Source organism: Lipotes vexillifer, unplaced genomic scaffold (genome assembly GCF_000442215.2).
Source record: "Lipotes vexillifer unplaced genomic scaffold, Lipotes_vexillifer_v1.1 scaffold316, whole genome shotgun sequence".
NCBI classification, from domain to species: Eukaryota; Metazoa; Chordata; class Mammalia; order Artiodactyla; family Lipotidae; genus Lipotes; species Lipotes vexillifer.
In genome coordinates this window covers 1,155,034-1,175,325 of record NW_006780802.1, presented here as the reverse complement: position 1 = coordinate 1,175,325, position 20,292 = coordinate 1,155,034, and the positions used below count along the sequence as shown (strand labels likewise).

At 38.3% G+C, this 20,292-nt stretch overlaps 1 protein-coding gene across 1 annotated transcript in view; it reads left to right on the top strand.

The window, feature by feature from the left end:
- MLLT10 (MLLT10 histone lysine methyltransferase DOT1L cofactor) overlaps positions 1-20,292 on the top strand; it is a 206,377-nt gene that overhangs the window by 94,636 nt on the left and 91,449 nt on the right. Inside the window, exon 7 of the mRNA XM_007454170.1 lies at positions 2,502-2,597. Within this exon, the coding sequence (XP_007454232.1) occupies positions 2,502-2,597 (96 nt within the window). The remainder of the gene's footprint in view (positions 1-2,501; positions 2,598-20,292) is intronic.

The following is a 20,292-nucleotide window of genomic DNA, read 5'->3' as shown; positions in this document are numbered from 1 at the left end:
CAAAAACCCAACAATTTTGTTCACTAGGTAATAGAAAAATATTACCATTAAGTTCTCTAGTAGTTGGGTTGCACATTCTTTGTTATTGTTGTTTAATGACTCTGTTTCTTTTATAAATTGCCCTTTGTACCTTGTTTTATGGCACATATATTTTCTCTTACTGATTTATAAAAAATTTAAACAGCACTGACATACGGAACATATTAACTCACTTCTCAGTTTGTTTTTAGCTTTTTAATGGTTTTTAAATTGATGTAGAAGTATTTTAAATTTGAATAGCTAAAACTGCCTTTTCCATTTCTGATTTTCTTTTTAATCTTATTGGAGTATAGTTGCTTTACAATGTTGTGTTAGTTTCTGCTGTACAACAAAGTGAATCAGCTGTATGTATGCATATATCCCCATATCCCCTCCCTCTTGAGACTCCCTCCCACCCTCTCTATCCCACCCCTCTAGGTGGTCACAAAGTGCTGAGCTGATCTCCCTGTACTATGCAGCAGCTTCCCACTAGCTAGCTATTTTACATTTGGTAGTGTATATATGTCAATGCTACTCTCGCACTTCGTCTTAGCTTCCCCTTCCCCCACTGTGTCCTCAAGTCCGTTCTCTATGTTTGTGTCTTTATTTCTGCCCCACCACTAGGTTCATCAGTACCATTTTTTTAGATTCCATTTATGTGAGTTAGCATACGGTATCCATTTCTGATTTTTTAGTGAGTTTTTTACTCTTAGAAAAAGTCTTTTCTTTAAAGTTTAAAAAAATATTTTCTTAAACCTCTTAGATTATTTTAATTTTTATTTAACTATTTAAAGTAATCCATTTGGATTTTGTCTTACTTTGTATAAGATACTTTCCCCTAAATTATTAACCAGTTATTGTAGTACTATTATTAAATAATTTCAGTCTTTCCTTGCTGATTTGGAATCCTGTCTTTGTCATATGCTAAATATTTATATTAATTGAATATTTTCCTGGAATTTCCTTTTGTTCTATTGTTCTGTTAAAACCAGCCTATCTTTTTAGTGTGAAAGTCATTAGACTGTGTTGATTCATATTTTACCGGCCAATATTATGAATATAATCTATTGATAGTCTCTCCCACTGAGCATTTGCAATCCTCATCTCAGGATGTATTTCTTGGCGTATTACAAAGGACCAAAGTTCTGTGTTATTTCATGATGACTTCCATACATTCACATTTTCATAGATTTACACATGCATACTTTACTATTTACTCTCGTGTGCTTTCCAGGATTGTAGAGATTGTTTATCTTGTTCTTATTCAGACTCTTTACATGATAACTGGGATCTAAGGGGGCAAAGGTGAAAGACGTAGAAGACTTCTCAAGGCTCTTCTTGGCTCCAGAATTTGTATATGACATCCTATTACGAAGAATTGGAGGCATGAGTCCTTATGATCTTATGATCTGTCACAGTTAAAATATCTTCATAGTAAGAAAGTTTCCTAAAAAAATCTGAATAAAAACTATTATTGTGTTATTTTACATTTTCTTTTACTAAAGTATTAACATTGCAGTCAAGAGGTATCTAATGTACTTATTAAATCAGCAGTTAAAAGCCAAGAGTGGCAGTACTCTTGGGTATTACAGTAAAACATCTTTCCTTAATTTTTATGCTTTTTGTTCTGCTGGTATGTAATCTCTTTTAGGGCAGGGCCAGTGATATTATTCTTTCATGCCTTGAATAGATTAAGTTCTCCGAATGTTTAAATTTATGAACTATTGCAAATAAGTTGAATTAACTAAATAGTAGTAAACTTCACACCCAATACTGACTCTTACCTACTGATTCAAACATCTGAGAATGATTTCGTTAAAAGTTTTTGGCGTTAAATAAGGTTGGGCTCCTAATATGTAATTAATTTCTTATTAATTGAATTTCTTTGTTATATTTCAATTCATCAGTTTTAGCAGAGATAACTAATTCATCTATTTTCGGAGTAGACCTCAGAAAGAATTTTTTGCCTGAGTTTCTGTGCTCTGTTTTGTAGTTTGTGGGCCATAGAATTTAATGCATGGTGATGGAGAATCCGACATCATTATGATGTGATAGTGCATGTCAAAGTGCTATGTAAATTTTAAAGTGCTATTTATGAAATGTACGCAACAGTATTTGGTGTTTTTAACAGAAGAAAAAGTTTGTCAGATATAAAAGTAGCAAATAATTGTAGACTTTAGTTGTTTATATATTGTTCTATGTTGGTCAAGGATAAGGGAACTGAAGTCACCTTAAAATAAGTTATACTAGTATTATTATATATTTTAATATATAGTAATATATATAGTAATGCCATAAGTATATTACTAGTATTGTTTATATATAAAATAATATCATGGTTAGAAGTGATTTTGTTATTTTTGACAAATATTTGTTAACACTGTAAATTACTTAAACACAATTATATAGAAATCTCATCTTTATTATGTATATGTGGGTTATGATTTAAATTTAAATTGGATTTTACTTCTATTCACTTTTAGAAATATAAAGAAAAGGACAAACACAAACAAAAACACAAGAAGCAACCAGAACCATCACCTGCATTGGTTCCTTCCTTGACTGTTACTACAGAAAAAGTAAGTTTTAAGCGTCAGATTTTGTTCTACATAATAACTAGTTATGTGCTGACTTTTACCGTTTAACTAGTTATGTGCTGAATTTTGAAAATACTTGAGGAAGTGTCCTGGTTCCTTCTAAGCATTTCCACCTCTCTAACCCTACATCAAGTTCTTTAGGTTTTCTATTCTTAGTCCTTTATTCTATCTTCTGTTTATTCTATGCTTATTTCTGAAGAATGTTAAGTGAGGATAACAAGTGGGGGGCATCATTGAGATGTAAACTTTGGGCTGTGCAGTGGGCTTTGCCCACCTGTGCTTTTGAATTTTGGCTTCACCACTTACAGACCAAGCTCTTAGGTTAATTAACCTCTTTGTAACTCAATTTCATCATTCGTTAAAGTGGGGGAGATAATTGTTGGAATTGAATGAGGTAATGCATATAAAGCAGTTAGAACAATGTCTGATTCATAGTAAGTATTACTTAGTAAATGTTAAATATTATTAAGATTATAATCATGTGGTTAACAAGAAAACAAGTGGGGATGGTGTTGGGCAGCTGGGACAGAGTAAGAAAGGGAGGTGGGAGGGGTGCAGTAGAAGAGGCCAGGATGAGAGGCCAATCACATAGGGCTGTATAAGCCAGTGGAAGGACGTAGTTTTTAGTCTGAGTGAAAAGATAGCCATTAGAGCAGCGGTCCCCAACCTTTTTGGCACCAGGGACTGTTTTTTTTTTTTTTTTTTAAATTATTTATTTATATTTTTATTTTTGGCTGTGTAGGGTCTTCATTTCTGTGGGAGGGCTTTCTCTAGTTGCGGCGAGCGGGGGCCACTCTTCATCATGGGGTGCGGGCCTCTCACTGTCGCAGCCTCTCTTGTTGTGGAGCACAGGCTCCAGATGCGCAGGCTCAGTAGTTGTGGCTCACGGGTCTAGTTGCTCCACGGCATGTGGGATCTTCCCAGACCAGGGCACGAACCCGTGTCCCCTGCATTGGCAGGCAGATTCTCAGCCACTGCGCCACCAGGGAAGCCCCAGGGACTGGTCTTGTGGAAGATAATTTTTCTACAGATGGGGGGTGGTGGGGTGATGGTTTCGGCATGATTGAAGCGCATTAAGTTTATTGTGCACTTTATTACTGTTATTATTACATTGTAATATATAGTGAAGTAATTATACAACTCACCATAATGCAGAATTAGTGCGAGCCCTGAGCTAGTTTTCACTTGCCAGTAACTGATAGGGTTTTGATAGGAGTCTGCAAGCGATTGATTTATTATGGTCTCTGCAGTCAAACCTCTCTGCTAATGATAATCTGTATTTGCAGCCGCTCCCCAGTGCTAGCATCACCGCCTCATCTCCCCCTCAGATCATCAGGCATTAGATTCTCATAAGGAGCACGCAAGCTAGATCCCTCGCGTGTGCAGTTCACAGTAGGGTTTGTGCTCCTGTGAGAATCTAATGCCGCTGCTGATCACAGGAGGCGGAGCTCAGGCAGTAATGTGAGCAGTGGGGAGCGGCTGTAAATACAGATAAAGCATTGCTTGCTCGCCTGCCACTCACCTCCTGTTGTGCAGCCCGGTTCCTAACAGGCCATGGACTGGTACCAGCCCGGGGATTGGGGACCCCTCCGTTAAAGAGTTCTGATCTGAGATGTAACATGGTGTTACTTAGGTTTTGTAAGAACCTGTGGCTACTTTGTTGTAAATGGACTATAGAGAGACAAGAATGAAAGGAGGGAGGCCATTAGGAGGTTATTGCAATAATCCAGAAAGGGATGGTGGTGACACTGGAGGGTGGTGAAAGGTGATCAGGTTATGAATACATTCAAAAGTAGAACCCACGTAACTTTCTTATAGATAAAAGGTGTAAGAGAAAGAGGATGCAAAGATGATTCCAAAGATTTTAGCCCACATAACTAGAAGGAATGGAACTGCTGTTGACAAAGATATGAGAGACTGTGGGTGTGGTAGGTTTAGGGGAAGAAGAGGAATTCAGTTTTGGGTATGGTATTTGTTCTTTTAAAAATATTTTACAACTGAAGTATAGTTGATTTACAGTGTTGTGTTAATTTTTTCTGTGTAGCAGAGTGACACAGCCATACATATATACATATTCTTTTTCATATTCTTTTCCATTATGGCTTATCATAGGATACTGAATATAGTTCCTTGTGCTGTACAGTAGGACCTTGTTATTTATCCATCCTATATATAATGGGTTGCATCTACTAATCTCCAAACTCCCAATTGTTTCCTCCTCCACATCCCTCCCCCATGGCAACCACAAGTCTGTTCTCTATGTCTGTGAGTCTGTTTTTGTTTCATAGCTATGTTCATTTGTGTTGTATTTTAGATTCCACATATAAGTGATATCATCTGATATTTGTCCTTCTCTTTCTGACTTATTTCACTTAGTATGATAATCTCTAGGTCCATCCCCAGTGTGTGTGTGTGTGTGTGTGTGTGTTTAGGGTTGTGAAATCTTACGGAACAAACTTTTTGGCCAACCCAGTATATACCACGTTTTTTAATCCATTTGTCTGTTGATGGACATTTAGGTTGCTTCCACGTCTTGGCTATTGTAAATAGTGCTGCTATGAACATAAGGGTGCATGTAGCTTTTCGAATTATAGTTTTGTCTGGGTATATGCCCAGGAGTGGGATTGCTGGATCATATGGCAACTCTAGTTTTTGAGGAACCTCCATACTGTTTTCCATAGTGGCCATACCAATTTACATTCCCACCAACAGTATAAGAGTGTTCCCTTTTCTCCACACCCTCTCCAGCATTTGTTGTTTGTAGACTTTTTAATGGTGGCCCCTCTGACTGGTGTGAAGTGGTACCTCATTGTGGTTTTGATTTGCATTTCTCTAATAATTAGCGATGATGAGTATCTTGCAAAAGTGGTTCTAGAGGGAACATATCTCAACATAATAAAAGCTATTTACAACAGACCCACAGCGAATGTAATACTCAGCGTTGAAAAGCTGAAAACATTCCTGCCCAAAACAAGACAAGGATGCCCACTCTTACCACTTCTCTTCAGCATAGTATTGGAAGTTTCAGCCACAACAATCAGACAAGAAAAAGAAATAAAGGTATTCAAACTGGTAGGGAAGAGGTAAAGTTGTCATATACACAAATGATATGATGCTATATGTAGAAAACCCTGAAGACTCCACACAAAAGCTGATAAAACAAATTTAGCAAGGTAACAGTATACAAGATTAACATACAGGAATCAGTTGCATTCCTTTACAGTAACAGTGAAAGAACAGAACGGGAATGCAAACAAACAATCCCTTTTAAAATTGCTTCAAAAAAAAAGAAAGAAACTTAGGAGTGAACCTCACCAAGGAGCTAAAAGACTTATATGCTGAGAACTACAAAACCTTAATAAAGGAAACTGAAGATGATTCAAAGTAATGGAAAGATATCCCCTGCTCTTGGATTGGAAGAATTAATATTGTTAAAATGGCCATACTACCCAAAGCAATCTATAGATTTTATGTGATCCCTATCAAATTACCCATGACATTTTTCACAGAAGTAGAACAAATAATCAGAAACTTTATAAAAGACCCAGAATTGCCAAAACAATCCTGAGGAAAAAGGACAAGGCAGGAGTTATGACTCTCCCAGGCTTCAGACAATACTACAAAGCTACAGTAATCAAAACAGTGTGGTATTGATACAAAAACAGACATACAGGTCAGTGGAACAGAATAAAGAGCCCAGAAATAAACCCACACACCTATGGGCAGGCTTTGACAAAGGATGCAAGAATATACAATGGTAAAAGTCCCTTCAGCAAGTGTGTTGGGAAAGTTGGACAGCTGCATGTCAGTCAGTGAAGTTAGAACACACCCTCACACCATACACAGAAGTAAACTCAAAATGCTTAAAGACTTAAATATAAGACAGGACACCATAAAACTCCTAGAAGAGGACACAGGAAAACATTCTCTGAAATAAATCATAGCAGTGTTTTTTTAGGTCAGTCTCCCAAGGCGATAGAAATAAAAGCAAAAATAAACAAATGGGACCTAATCAAACTTATAAGCTTGCACAGCATAGGTCAGTCTCCCAAGGCGATAGAAATAAAAGCAAAAATAAACAAATGGGACCTAATCAAACTTATAAGCTTTTGCACAGCAAAGGAGACCATAAACAAAACAAAAAGACAACCTACGGACTTGGGGAAAATATTTGCAAATGATGCGACCAACAAGGGCTTAATTTCCAAAATATACGAACAGCTCATACAATTCAACAGCAATAAAAAAAGCCTGGGATTTCCCTGGTGGTCCAGTGGTTAAGACTCCATGCTGCCAATGCAGGGGCCCTGGCTTTGATCCCTGGTCAGGGAACTGTATCCCACATGCTGCAACTAAAGATCCCACACACTGCAATGAAGATTCTGCACTCGGCAACAAAGATCCTGTGTGCCTCAAATAAGACCCAAGATACAGCTAAGCTTGTACTTTTCCAAATTGTGCTCTAAGGGATTGATAATAACTGTAACAGTGAGACCTCGTGAGTGATAAGGTCTGATGTTTTGAGGTTTTATACCTGGAGGGCTTTAGAGAGAGAGAGAGGGGTTTAGAATCAGCATTGAAGAGCAAGAGAACCCAGCCCACCTGCATAGCCAGTGAAACCAGAGTAGAGTAGCTGGAGTAGAGTATCCATTACTTGAAGTAGCTGTGAGGTAAACAGGGTGTTCAGGGTGACCCCTGATTTTGTTAGAGCAAGAATCTGCAGGGAATATTCTGAGAAAAGGTTGAGCTTATTTATTTTTTAATATTTATTTATTTATTTGGCTGTGCCATGTCTTCGTTGCGGCATGTGGGAATCTAGTTCTTTGACCAGGGATTGAACCTGGGCCCCCAGCATTGGGGGTGTGGAGTCTTAACCACTGGACCACCATGGCAGTCCCAAGGTTGAGTTAAATATAGCAGCTTTTCCTGGTAATTCTGAGTTCCAGAGAGAACAGTGGAAGGGTTTCAGCTGTTGAAGAGGGAGCAGCGGGGGTGTGTGGACAAAATGTTCATGGCTGAGTGGGAAAGACGGAGGTGAGGATTAAACTGGATTCTGGGCTTTCTGTTAGTGAGTGGCAAAGAGGCAGGTGAGGATTGACCTGGAGTCTGTCTTTTGGTAAAGTCATAATCAGATTAACCCTTGGAGATTGAAGGAAGATAATCTGGTGAGGCCTTGAGTATGTATGTATGTACGTATGTATGTATGGCTGTGTTCAGTCTTCGTTGCGGTGTGCGGGCTTCTCATTGTGGTGGCTTCTCTTGTTGCGGGGCATGGGCTCTAGGCACATGCGCTTCAGTAGTTGCAACACATGGGCTCAGTAGCTGTGGCTCACGGGCTTAGTTGCTCCGCGGCATGTGGGATCTTCCCGGACCAGGGATCGAACCCGTGTCCCCTGCATTGGTAGGCGTATTCTTAACCATTGCGCCACCAGGGAAGCCCAGGCCTTGAATATTTGAAAGGGGCAGGTAGTGTGGGCTCCTTCTTGACCTGGTGGATGGATGGTAGAGGATTTGAGCCATAGATTTCCTTTTAGGAGGAGAGTGTTCCTTTACTGTTGGTGCACCACACTTTTTATTACCTTCTACTGAAGGAAACATAGGGCTACATCAAGGAATGTAAGGCTGAGTTTTATTTTGGTCCTCAAGGCTCCTTTTAGACCCCATGGTTAAAATTTGTAGAGCACATTTGGGCTTCCCTGGTGGCGCAGAGGTTGAGAGTCCGCCTGCCAATGCAGGGGACACGGGTTCGTGCCCCGGTCTGGGAGGATCCCACATGCCGCGGAGCCGCTGGGCTCGTGAGCCATGGCCGCTGAGCCTGTGCAGGGGAGGCCACAACAGTGAGAGGCCCGCGTACCGCAAAAAAAAAAAAAAAATTTGTAGAGCACATTTAAATTGAGTCACTGGAAAGTTTAATTTACTATTGCAGCTTTTAAATACCTGTACTATATAGCCAGTTTTGATTGTACATTTTTGAACCTTGCATTTGCCATTTCTTACACCTTAAGGCAAAATTCCATTTTGTTTATTTCTTTATTAACTTAGAATCAACTCTGCCGGTCTTAAAAATTTTAATTGTACTTTATGTATAATCTTTAACCCTTTTTTGACTCTAAACATTTTTCAGGCTAGAAATTAGCAGCAAGTAAATGCCTCGATGTCATGTCAATGTGATGTAACTGTAATCCTTTAAATACTGCAACTTTATCAATATAATATTTTCACATAAATCCTTGATAACCATGGTAGTGTACTACTGGTGATACATAGATATATGAAAGTCACTAGGAACAGAGTAGGATTTTCATATTAATCATTAAGATTGTATATGTAAGTGCCCTTCCTGGAAAACATAGCTTGTTGTTTCTGTCATTGGGAGGTTTAGGTTTTTAGGTATAAGGGGATTAGATGGAACAGATGGGATTAGATTCTGCAGAGACTTGAATTAAGGGAATCCTTTAATATAATACATCAAGTTGAGAAAGCAGAAAAGGAGGCTCACCTTGTGTTTGTAGGACAGTGTGGTCGCTTCCCCTGATTTCCTCAGTTTGGTCTTTCTGAGCACTTCAAATCTGTTTCCTTCTTTCCACAATGTTAGTAGAAGGGTATATTGCCAAGGAAGGATAAGAGAAGAAAGTCTTAGCTCTTTACCTTGTGCCGATTTGTTTGGTGTCAGTGTTATTTTTCTGAAAAAAATCTTTGAATGAGGGAAAGCCATAGTTAAGTTCTGTTTTCTTGTATCTCTTGGCCTTTCAGTAAGTATAACTTTTAAATAAAACTGTTAAAGTTTATACTGTTTTTCTAAGATTTTTTGATAGTAGAACAAACATTTTTCTGTAAAGTAGGTTAATTGATTTCTTAATGTTTAAAAACTTCCAATATGCTTCTTTAAAGATTAACTTTTAAAGAAATCTGTAGAAATTTTAACTTACTAAGAAATCCAGGTGTAGATTTATCCACTATGTTTTTAGTATATGTCAATCTCTGTTCTTTTCTTGTGTTATTCAGCAACACAACACCCTTGAATGCTAATCATCCCTGAACAAATTTTTTTTGGAGACTTAATTTTTAAGGAAATACACACACATACACAATAATCTTATAATAAAAGTATTCAAAATTTTATTTTATCAAATACATTGGACCTTTTGTTAGCTTTCTTGAGGTAAAATTGACATACAATAAATTGCACATATTTGAAGTGGAAAATTCCATAAATTTGTGAATTGATTTGCTAAATGATTAGCAAAAGTTTCCTTGTGATTTAGTGTAATCCCCTTCTTGCCTTCACACGACTACCCTTGCCCTGGCAACTATTGTTGTTTTCTGTCACTGTAAATTAGTTTGAATTTTCTAGAATTTTAAAAATGGAAACATATAGTATGTACACTTCTTTATCTGACTTCTTTCACTCAGCATAATTATTTTGAGACTCATCCATATTGTCTGTATGAAGAGTTCATTCCCTTTTATTCCTGACTAGTATTCTGTTGTATGGGCATACCATTATTTGTTAATCCATTTAACAATTGATGGACATTCAGGTTGTTTCCAGTTTTGGGCTATTAAAAATAAAGCTGCTAGGAACATTGTACAATATTTGTATGGGCATGCACTTTAATTTTTCTTGCATAAATACCAAGGAGCAGAATAGCTGGGTCACATGGTAGGTATGTCCTTAATTATTTAAGACAGTGTCAAACTATCTTCCAAAGTGGTTATACCATTTAACAATTCTACCATCAGCGTACGAGAGTTCTTGTTCCTCTGTGTTCTCTGCAACACTTGGTATAATCAGTTGTTTTAATTTTAGCCATTCTAGTAGGTGCGTATCAGTTTCTCATTGTGGTTTTGATTTACATTTCCTTAATGGCCTAAATTATGTTAAACATCTTTTCATGTGAATAGTTGCCATTTATTTTTTCCTTTTTATTGGTTTGTTTGTTTTCTTATTACTGAGTTTTGTGAGACATTATATGTTCCAATGCAAATCCTTTATCAGATACGTTATATGTTTTCTTTTAGAAGTTTTATATTTTTATGTTTTACATTTAGGTCGATGATCCTTTTTGAGTTAATTTTTGCATATGATGTGAGTTACACATCAAAGTCCCCTTATTTGAATACTGATATTCAGTTTTTCCTGAGCCATTTGTGGAACAGACTGCCCTTTCTCCACTGAATTACCTTTACTCCCATTTGTATAAAACCAGTTGACCATATATGTTATCGGTCTATTTCTGGGCTCTGTTCGGTTCCATACCACACAATCTTGATTAGGGTGGCTTTATAATGAATGACCCTTGAGGTCAGATAGGGTCCACTTCCAACTTTGTTCTCTTTCAGTTGTTTGATCTGTTCTAGGTTCTCTACATTTTTATATGAATTTTAGAATTGTCAATTTATAGAAATAAAACTACTGGTATTTTGACTTGAACTGTAATGAATCTTCAAATTGTTTTGGGGGAGAATTGATCCCTCAATAACATTGAGTTGGGCTTCCCTGGTGGCACAATGGTTGAGAGTCTGCCTGCCGATGCGGGGGACATGGGTTCGTGCCCCGGTCAGGGAAGATCCCACATGCCACGGAGCGGCTGGGCCTGTGAACCATGGCCGCTGAGCCTGTGCTTCACAACGGGAGAAGCCACAGTAGTGAGAGGCCCGCGTACCGCAGGGAAAAAAAAAAATGAGTCTTCTAATCTATGAACGTGTGTGTGTGTGTGTGTGTGTGTGTGTGTGTACCCAACATCTTGTGCACATTTAGGTTGTTTCCATGTCTTGGCTATTGTAAACAATGCTGCAGTGAACATTGGTGTGCATGTATACTTTAGAACCAAATTTTTCTCCAGATATATGCCCCGAGTGGGATTGCTGGATCATATGGTAGCTCTATTTTTAGTTTTTTTTTTTTTTTTTTTTTTTTTTTTTTTTTTTGCGGTACGCGGGTCTCTCACTGTTGTGGCCTCACCCATTGCGGAGCACAGGCTCCGGATACGCAGGCTCAGCGGCCATGGCTCACGGGCCCAGCTGCTCTGCGGCATGTGGGATCTTCCCGGACCGGGGCACGAACCCGTGTCCCCCGCATCGGCAGGCGGACTCTCAACCACTGCGCCACCAGGGAAGCCCTATTTTTAGTTTTTTAAGGAATCTCCATACTGTTTTCAGTAGTGGTTGCACCAAGTTACATTCCCACTGACACTGTAGGAGGGTTCCCTTTTCTCCACGCCCTCTCCAGCATTTATTATTTGTAGACGCTTTAATAGCCATTCTGACTGGTGTGAGGTGATACTTTGTTGTGGTTTTGATTTGCATTTCTCTAATAATTAGCAGTGTTGAGCATCTTTTCATGTGCCTTTGGGCCGTCTGTATGTCTTCTTTGGAGAAATGTCTGTTTAGGTCTTCTGCCCATTTTTTGATTATGTGTTGTTTTTCTGACATTGAGTTGTATGAACTGTTTGTGTATTTTGGAAATTAAGCCCTTGTTGGTTGCATCATTTGCAAACATTTTCTCCCAGTCTGTAGATTTTTTTGGTTTTGTTGATGGTTTCCTTCACTGTGCAAAAGCTTTTAAGTTTGATTAGGCCCCATTTGTTAATTTTTGCTTTTATTTCTTTTGCTTTGGGAGACTGTTCTAAGAAAATATTGTTATGATTTATATCACAGAATGTTTTGCCTATGTTTCCTAGGAGTTTTATAGTGTCATGTCTTACATTTAGATCTTAAAGCCATTTTGAGTTTATTTTTGTATATGGTGTCAGAGTGTTCTGATGTCATTAATTGACATGAGGGTTTCCCAGCACCCCTTGCTGAAGAGACTGTTTATATATTTTTAATAGATATATTGATTGATTTTTTTCCTTTTTAATCTGTTAATATGATGAAGTACGTTGATTTTCCGAGGGTTGATTTTCCAGTGTTGAAAAACCTTGCATTCCTGGGGGAATCCCACTTGGTCTTGATGTATTACCATTTTTATATACTGTTTGATTCTACTTTTAGAAATTTTACAGGAATTTTTGCCTCTGTATTCATGAGGGATATATATACATATATATATATATATATTTTTTTTTTCTTGCGGTACATGGGCCTCTCACTGCTGTGGACTCTCCCGTCATGGAGCAAGGCTCTGGACGCGCAGGCCCAGCGGCCACGGCCCATGGGCCCAGCCGCTCCGCAGCACGCGGGATCCTCCCGGACCGGGGCACGAACCCGCGTCCCCCGCATCGGCAGGCAGACTCTCAACTGCTGGGCCACCAGGGAAGCCCCATTGAGGGATATTGACCCATGTTTTCTTACAGTGTCTTTGGTTTTTTTTTTTTTTTTGCGGTACGCGGGCCTCTCACTGTTGTGGCCTCTCCCATTGCGGAGCACAGGCTCCGGATGCACAGGCTCAGTGGCCATGGCTCACGGGCCCAGCCGCTCCGTGGCATGTGGGATCTTCCCGGACCAGGGCACGAGCCCGCATCCCCTGCATTGGCAGGCGGACTCTTAACCACTGCGCCACCAGGGAAGCCCCAATGTCTTTGGTTTTGGTGTCAAAAGGAATGCTGGCCTTATAGAATGCATTGCAGGTATTCACTCTTGTTTTCTGGAAGAGTTTATGTAAATTTGGTAATATTTCTTAATGTTTGATAGTATTCACTTTTTTTTTTTTTTCTTTTTGCTGCACTGCACAGCTTGTGGGATCTTAGTTCCCTGACCGGGATTGAACCTGGGTCCTTGGCAGTAAGAGTGCGGAGTCCTGACCACTGGACGACCAGGGAACTCCCACTAGTATTCTCTTTTAAGGCCATCTGGGCCTAGAGTTTTCTTTAGGGGAACATTTTCAACTGTAATTTCATTAAAAGAAAATAGATATAGGGCTATATTCAGGTTATCTATTTCTTCTTGAGTGAGCTTTGACAGTCTTTTCTCTCTTTTGTAACCAGGCTGGCTATGAATTTTTATGATCTTAAATTATTACCTTTGGATTCCAGTGATTTTTCTCTGTTGTTATTATGTTTTATATTTTAGTGATTTCTGTTCTAATTTTATTTTTTCCTTTTTACTGCTTGCTTTGGGTTTCTTTTCCTCTTCATTTTCTAATTTATTAAGGTGTAATATGAATTTATTCAAGACCTTTCTTTTCTCTAAAATAGGCAGCTTAAAAAAAACTTTATTTTTTAGAGTGGTTTTAGATTCAGAGAAAAATTGACTGGAAAGTATAGAGATTTCCTATATAACTCCTGACACCTTCCCCCACTGTCAGCATCCCACACCAGAGTGATATATTTGTTAAAATCTGTGAACTTCCACTGACACATCATTAAGTCTTAAAATCCACAGTTGGCATTAGGGTTCAGTTTTTTTTTTTTTTTTTAACATCTTTATTGGGGTATAATTGCTTTACAATGGTGTGTTAGTTTCTGCTTTATAACAAAATGAATCAGTTATACATATACATATGTTCCCATATCTCTTCCCTCTTGCATCTCCCTCCCTCCCACCCTCCCTATCCCACCCCTCCAGGCGGTCACAAAGCACTGAGCTGATCTCCCTGTGCTGTGCGGCTGCTTCCCACTAGCTATCTACCTTAACTTTGGTAGAGTATATATGTCCATGCCTCTCTCTCAATTTGTCACAGCTCAACCTTCCCCCTCCCCATATACTCAAGTCGGTTCTCTAGTATGTCTGTGTCTTTATTCCTGTCTTACCCCTAGGTTTTTCATGACATTTTTTTTCTTAAATTCCATATATATGTGTTAGCATACGGTATTTGTCTTTCTCTTTTTGACTTACTTCACTCTGTATGACAGACTCTAGGTCTATTCACCTCAGTACAAATAGCTCAATTTCATTTCTTTTTATGGCTGAGTAATATTCCATTGTATATATGTGCCACATCTTCTTTATCCATTCATCCGATGATGGGTACTTAGGTTGTCTCCATCTCCGGGCTATTGTAAATAGAGCTGCAATGAACATTTTGGTACATGACTCTTTTTGAATTCTGGTTTTCTCAGGGTATATGCCCAGTAGTGGGATTGCTGGGTCATATGGTAGTTCTATCTGTAGTTTTTTAAGGAACTTCCATACTGTTCTCCATAGCGGCTATACCAATTCACATTCCCACCAGCAGTGCAGGAGTGTTCCCTTTTCTCCACACCCTCTCCAGCATTTATTGTTTCTAGATTTTTTGGTGATGGCCATTCTGACTGGTGTGAGATGATACCTCATTGTAGTTTTGATTTGCATTTCTCTAATGATTAATGATGTTGAGCATTCTTTCATGTGTTTGTTGGCAGTCTGTATATCTTCTTTGGAGAAATGTCTATTTAGGTCTTCTGCCCATTTTTGGATTGGGTTGTTTATTTTTTTGTTATTGAGCTGCATGAGCTGCTTGTAAATTTTGGAGATTAATCCTTTGTCAGTTGATTCATTTGCAAATATTTTCTCCCATTCTGAGGGTTGTCTTTTGGTCTTGTTTATGGTTTCCTTTGCTGTGCAAAAGCTTTGAAGTTTCATTAGGTCCCATTTGTTTATTTTTGTTTTTATTTCCATTTCTCTAGGAGGTGGGTCAAGAAGGATCTTGCTGTGATTTATGTCATAGAGTGTTCTGCCTATGTTTTCCTCTAAGAGTTTGATAGTTTCTGGCCTTACATTTAGGTCTTTAATCCATTTTGAGCTTATTTTTGTGTATGGTGTTAGGGAGTGATCTAATCTCATACTTTTTCATGTACCTGTCCAGTTTTCCCAGCACCACTTATTGAAGAGGCTGTCCTTTCTCCACTGTATATTCCTGCCTCCTTTATCAAATATAAGGTGACCATATGTGTGTGGGTTTATCTCTGGGCTTTCTATCCTGTTCCATTGAGCTATATTTCTGTTTTTGTGCCAGTACCATACTGTCTTGATTACTGTAGCTTTGTAGTATAGTCTGAAGTCAGGGAGCCTGATTCCTCCAGCTCCGTTTTTCCATTCTCAAGATTGCTTTGGCTATTCGGGGTCTTTTGTGTTTCCATACCAATTGTACAATTTTTTGTTCTAGTTCTGTGAAAAATGCCAGTGGTAGTTTGATAGTGATTGCATTGAATCTGTAGATTGCTTTGGGTAGTAGAGTCATTTTCACAATGTTCATTCTGCCAATCCAGGAACATGGTATGTCTCTCCATCTGTTTATATCATCTTTAATTCATCAGTGTCATCGTTTTCTGCATACAGGTCTTTTGTCTCCATAGGTAGGTTTATTCCTAGGTATTTTGTTCTTTTTTGTTGCAGTGGTAAATGGGAGTGTTTCCTTAATTTTTCTTTCAGATATTTCATCGGTAGTGTATAGGAATGCAAAAGATTGCTGTGCATTAATTTTGTATCTATCTACTTTACCAAATTCATTGATTAGCTCTAGTAGTTTCCTGGTAGCATCTTTAGGATTCTCTATGTATAGTATCGTGTCATCTGCAAGCAGTGACTGCTTTACTTCTTCTCCGATTTGGATTTCTTTTATTTCTTTTTCTTCTCTGATTGCTGTGGCTAAAACTTCCAAAACTATGTTGAATAATGGTGAGAGTGGACAACCTTGTCTTGTTCCTGATCGTAGAGAAAATGGTTTCAGTTTTTCTCCATTGAGAACGATGTTGGCTGTGGGTTTGTCATATATGGCCTTTATTATGTTGTAGTAAGTTCCATTTATGCTTTCTCTCTGGAGGGTTTTTTTTTTTATCATAAATGGGTTTTGAATTTTGTCAAAAGCTTTTTCTGCATCTATTGAGATCATCATATGCTTTTTCTCATTCAGTTTGTTAATATGGTATATCACATTGATTGATTTGCGTATATTGAAGAATCCTTGCATTGCTGGGATAAACCGACTTGTTCATGGTGTATGATCCTTTTCATGTGCTGTTGGATTCTGTTTGTTAGTATTTTGTTGAGGATTGTTTCATCTATGTTCATCAGTGATATTGGCCTGTAGTTTTCCTTCTTTGTGACATATTTGTCTGGTTTTGATATCAGGGTGATGGTGGCCTCGTAGAATGAGTTTGGGAGTGTTCCTCCCTCTGCTATTTTGGAAGAGTTTGAGAAGGATAGGTGTTAGCTGTTCTCTAAAAGTCTGTTAGAATTCTCCTGTGAAGCCATCTGGTCCTGGGCTTTTGCTTCTGGAATATTTTTAATTACAGTTTTAATTTCAGTGCTTGTGATGACTCTTTTTATATTTTCTATTTCTTCCTGGTTCCGTCTCAGAATGTTGTTCTTTTCTAAGAATTTGTCCATTTCTTCCAGGTTGTCCATTTTATTGGCATAGAGTTGCTTGTAGTAATCTCTCATGATCCTTTGTATTTCTGCAGTTAGTTGTTACTTCTCCTTTTTCATTTCTAATTCTATTGATTTGAGTCTTTTCCCTTTTTTTCTTGATGAGTCTGGCTAATGGTTTCTCAATTTTATCTTCTCAAAGAACCAGCTTTTAGTTTTATTCATCTTTGCTATCATTTCCTTCATTTCTTTTTCATTTATTTCTGATCTAATCTTTGATTTCTTTCCCTCTGCTAACTTTGGGGTTTTTTTGTTCTTCTTTCTCTAGTTGCTTTAGGTGTAAGGTTAGGTTGTTTATTTGAGATGTTTCTTGTTTCCTGAGGTAGGATTTTATTGCTATAAACCTCCCTCTTAGAACTGCTTTTGCCACATCCCATAGGTTTGGGGTCGTCCTGTTTTCATTGTCATTCATTTCTAGGTATTTTTTGATTTCCTCTTTGATTTCTTCAGTGATCTCCTGGTTATTTAGTAGTATATTGTTTAGCCTCCGTGTGTTTTTATTTTTTACAGATTTTTTTCCTGTAATTGATATCTAGTCTCATAGCGTTGTGGTTGGAATAGATACTTGATACAATTTCAATTTTCTTAAATTTACCAAGTCTTGATTTGTGACCCACGATATGATCTAGCCTGCAGAATGTTCTATGAGCTCTTGAGAAGAAAGTGTACTCTGTTGTTTTTAGATGGAATGTCCTATACATATCAATTAAGTCCATCTTGTGTAACGTATCATTTAAAGCTTGTGTTTTTTATTTTTATTTTGGATGATCTGTCCATTGGTGAAAGTGGGGTGTTAAAGTCCCCTCTTTTTATCCTCTTACTGTCAATTTCCCCTTTTATGGCTCTTAGCATTTGCCTTATGTATTGAGGTGCTCCTATGTTGGGTGCATAAATATTTACAATTGTTATGTTTTCTTCTTGGATTGATCCCTTGATCATTATGTAGTGTCCTTTGTCGCTTGTAATAGTCTTCATTTTAGTCTATTTAGCCTGATATGAGAATCACTACTCCAGCTTTCTTTTGATTTCCATTTGCACAGAACATCTTTTTCCACCCCCTCACTTTCAGTCTGTACGTGTCCCTAGGTCCAAAGTGGGTCTCATGTAGACAGCATATATACAGGTCTTGGTTTTGTATCCATTCAACCAGTCTATGTCTTTTTGTTGGAGCATTTAATCCATTTACATTTAAGGTAGTTATGGGTATGTATGTTCCTATGCCCATTTTCTTAATTGTTTTGGGTTTGTTATTGTATGTCTTTTCCTTCTCTTGTGTTTTCTGTCTAGAGAAGTTCCTTTTGCATTTGTTGTAAAACTGGTTTGGTGGTGCTGAATTCTGTTAGCTTTTGCTTGTCTGTAAAGGTTTTAATTTCTCCGTCACATCTGACCGAGATCTTTGCTGGGTAGAGTAATCTTGGTTGTAGATTTTTCCCTTTCATCACTTTAAATATGTCCACCACTCCCCTCTGGCTTGCAGAGTTTCTGCTGAAAGATCAGCTGTTAACCTTATGGGGATTCCCTTGTATGTTGTTTTTTTTCCCTTACTGCTTTTAATGTTTTTTCTTTGTATTTGTTTTTGATAGTTTGATTTAATATGTGTCTTAAAATGTTTTTACTTGGATTTATCCTGTATAGGAGTCTCTGTGCTACCTGGACTTGATTGACTATTACCTTTCCCATATTAGGGAAGTTTTCAACTATAATCTCTTCAAATATTTTCTCAGTCTCTTTCTTTTTCTCTTCTGGGACTCCTGTAATTCGAATGTTGGTGTGTTTAATGTTGTCCCAGAGGTGTCTCAGCCTGTCCTCAATTCTGTTCATTATTTTTTCTTTATTTGGCTCTGTGGTAGTTACTTCCACTATTTTATCTTCCAGGTCACTTATTTGTTCTTCTGCCTCAGTTTTTCTGCTATTGATTCCTTCTAGAGAATTTTAAATTTCAATTATGGTGTTGTTCATCATTGTTTTTTGCTCTTTTGTTCTTCTATGTACTTGTTAAAGTTTTCTTGTATTTTCTCCATTCTCTTTCCAAGATTTTGGATCATCTTTACTTTCATTACTCTGAATTCTTTTTCAGGTAGACTGCCTATTTCCTCTTCATTTCTTCCGTCTGGTGGGTTTTACCTTGCTCCTTCATCTGCTGTGTGTTTCTCTTTTGGGTCTCCTTTTCGCAGGCTGTAGGTTCGTAATTCCCATTGTTTTTTGTGTCTGCCCCCAGTTGCTAAGGTTTGTTCAGTGGGTTGTGTAGGCTTCCTGGTGGAGGGGACTGGGGCCTGTGTTACGGTGGATGTGGCTGGATCTTGTCTTTGTGGTTGGCAGGACCGCATCAGGTGGTGTGTTTTGGGTTGTCTGTGACCTTATGATTTTAGGCAGCCTCTCTGCTAATGGGTGGGGCTGTGTTCCTGTCTTGCTAGTTGTTTGGCATAGGGTGTCTAGCACTGTAGCTTGCTGGTCGTTGAGTGGAGCTGGGTCTTAGCATTGAGATGGAGGTCTCTGGGAGAGCTTTCACTGTTTGATATTATTTGGAGCTGGCAGGTCTTTGATGGAGCAATGTCCTGAACTTGGCTATCCCACCTCAGAGGCATCAGCCTGACACCTGTCCAGATCACCAAGACTCTTTCAGCCACACGCTCAGAAGAAAAGGGAGGGAAAAAAAAGAAAGAAAAAAATAATAAAGTTATTTATAAAAATTATTAAAAATAAAAAAATTAAAAAATCATTAAAAAAAGAAAGAAGAGAGCAACCAGACCAATAAACAAATCCACCAGTGATAACAAGCGCTAAAAAGTATACTGAAAAAAAAAAAAGAAAAAAAAGGAAAACAGAACCCTAGGACAAATGGTAAAAGCAAAGCTATACAGACAGAATCACACAAAGAAGCATACACCTACACTCTCACTAAAAGTGAAAAATGAAAAAAAAAAAATATGTATATTAAAAAAAAAAAGGAAGAGAGCAACCAAGTCAGTAAAGAAATCTACCAGTGATAAGAAAGTCTGAATATTAAACTCTAAATATTAAACTAAGATAAACATAAAATCATAAAGGAATTAGATGCAGAAAGCAAACTCCAAGTCTGCAGTTGCTCCAAAGTCCACCGCGTCCATTTGGGATGATTCTTTGTCTATTCATGTATTCCACAGATGCAGGTACCTTAAGTTGATTGTGGAGATTTATTTTGCTGCTCCTGAGGCTGCAAATTTCCTGAATTTGCAATTTCCTGAAATTTCCCTTTCTCTTCTTTGTAGCTCCCAGGGTTCAGCTTTGGATTTGGCCCCCCCTCTGCGTGTAGGTCACCTGAGGGCATCTGTCCCCCATCCAGACAGGACAGGGTTAATGGAGCAGCTGATTAGGGGGCTCTGGCTCACTCAGGCTGGGGGGTGGGAGG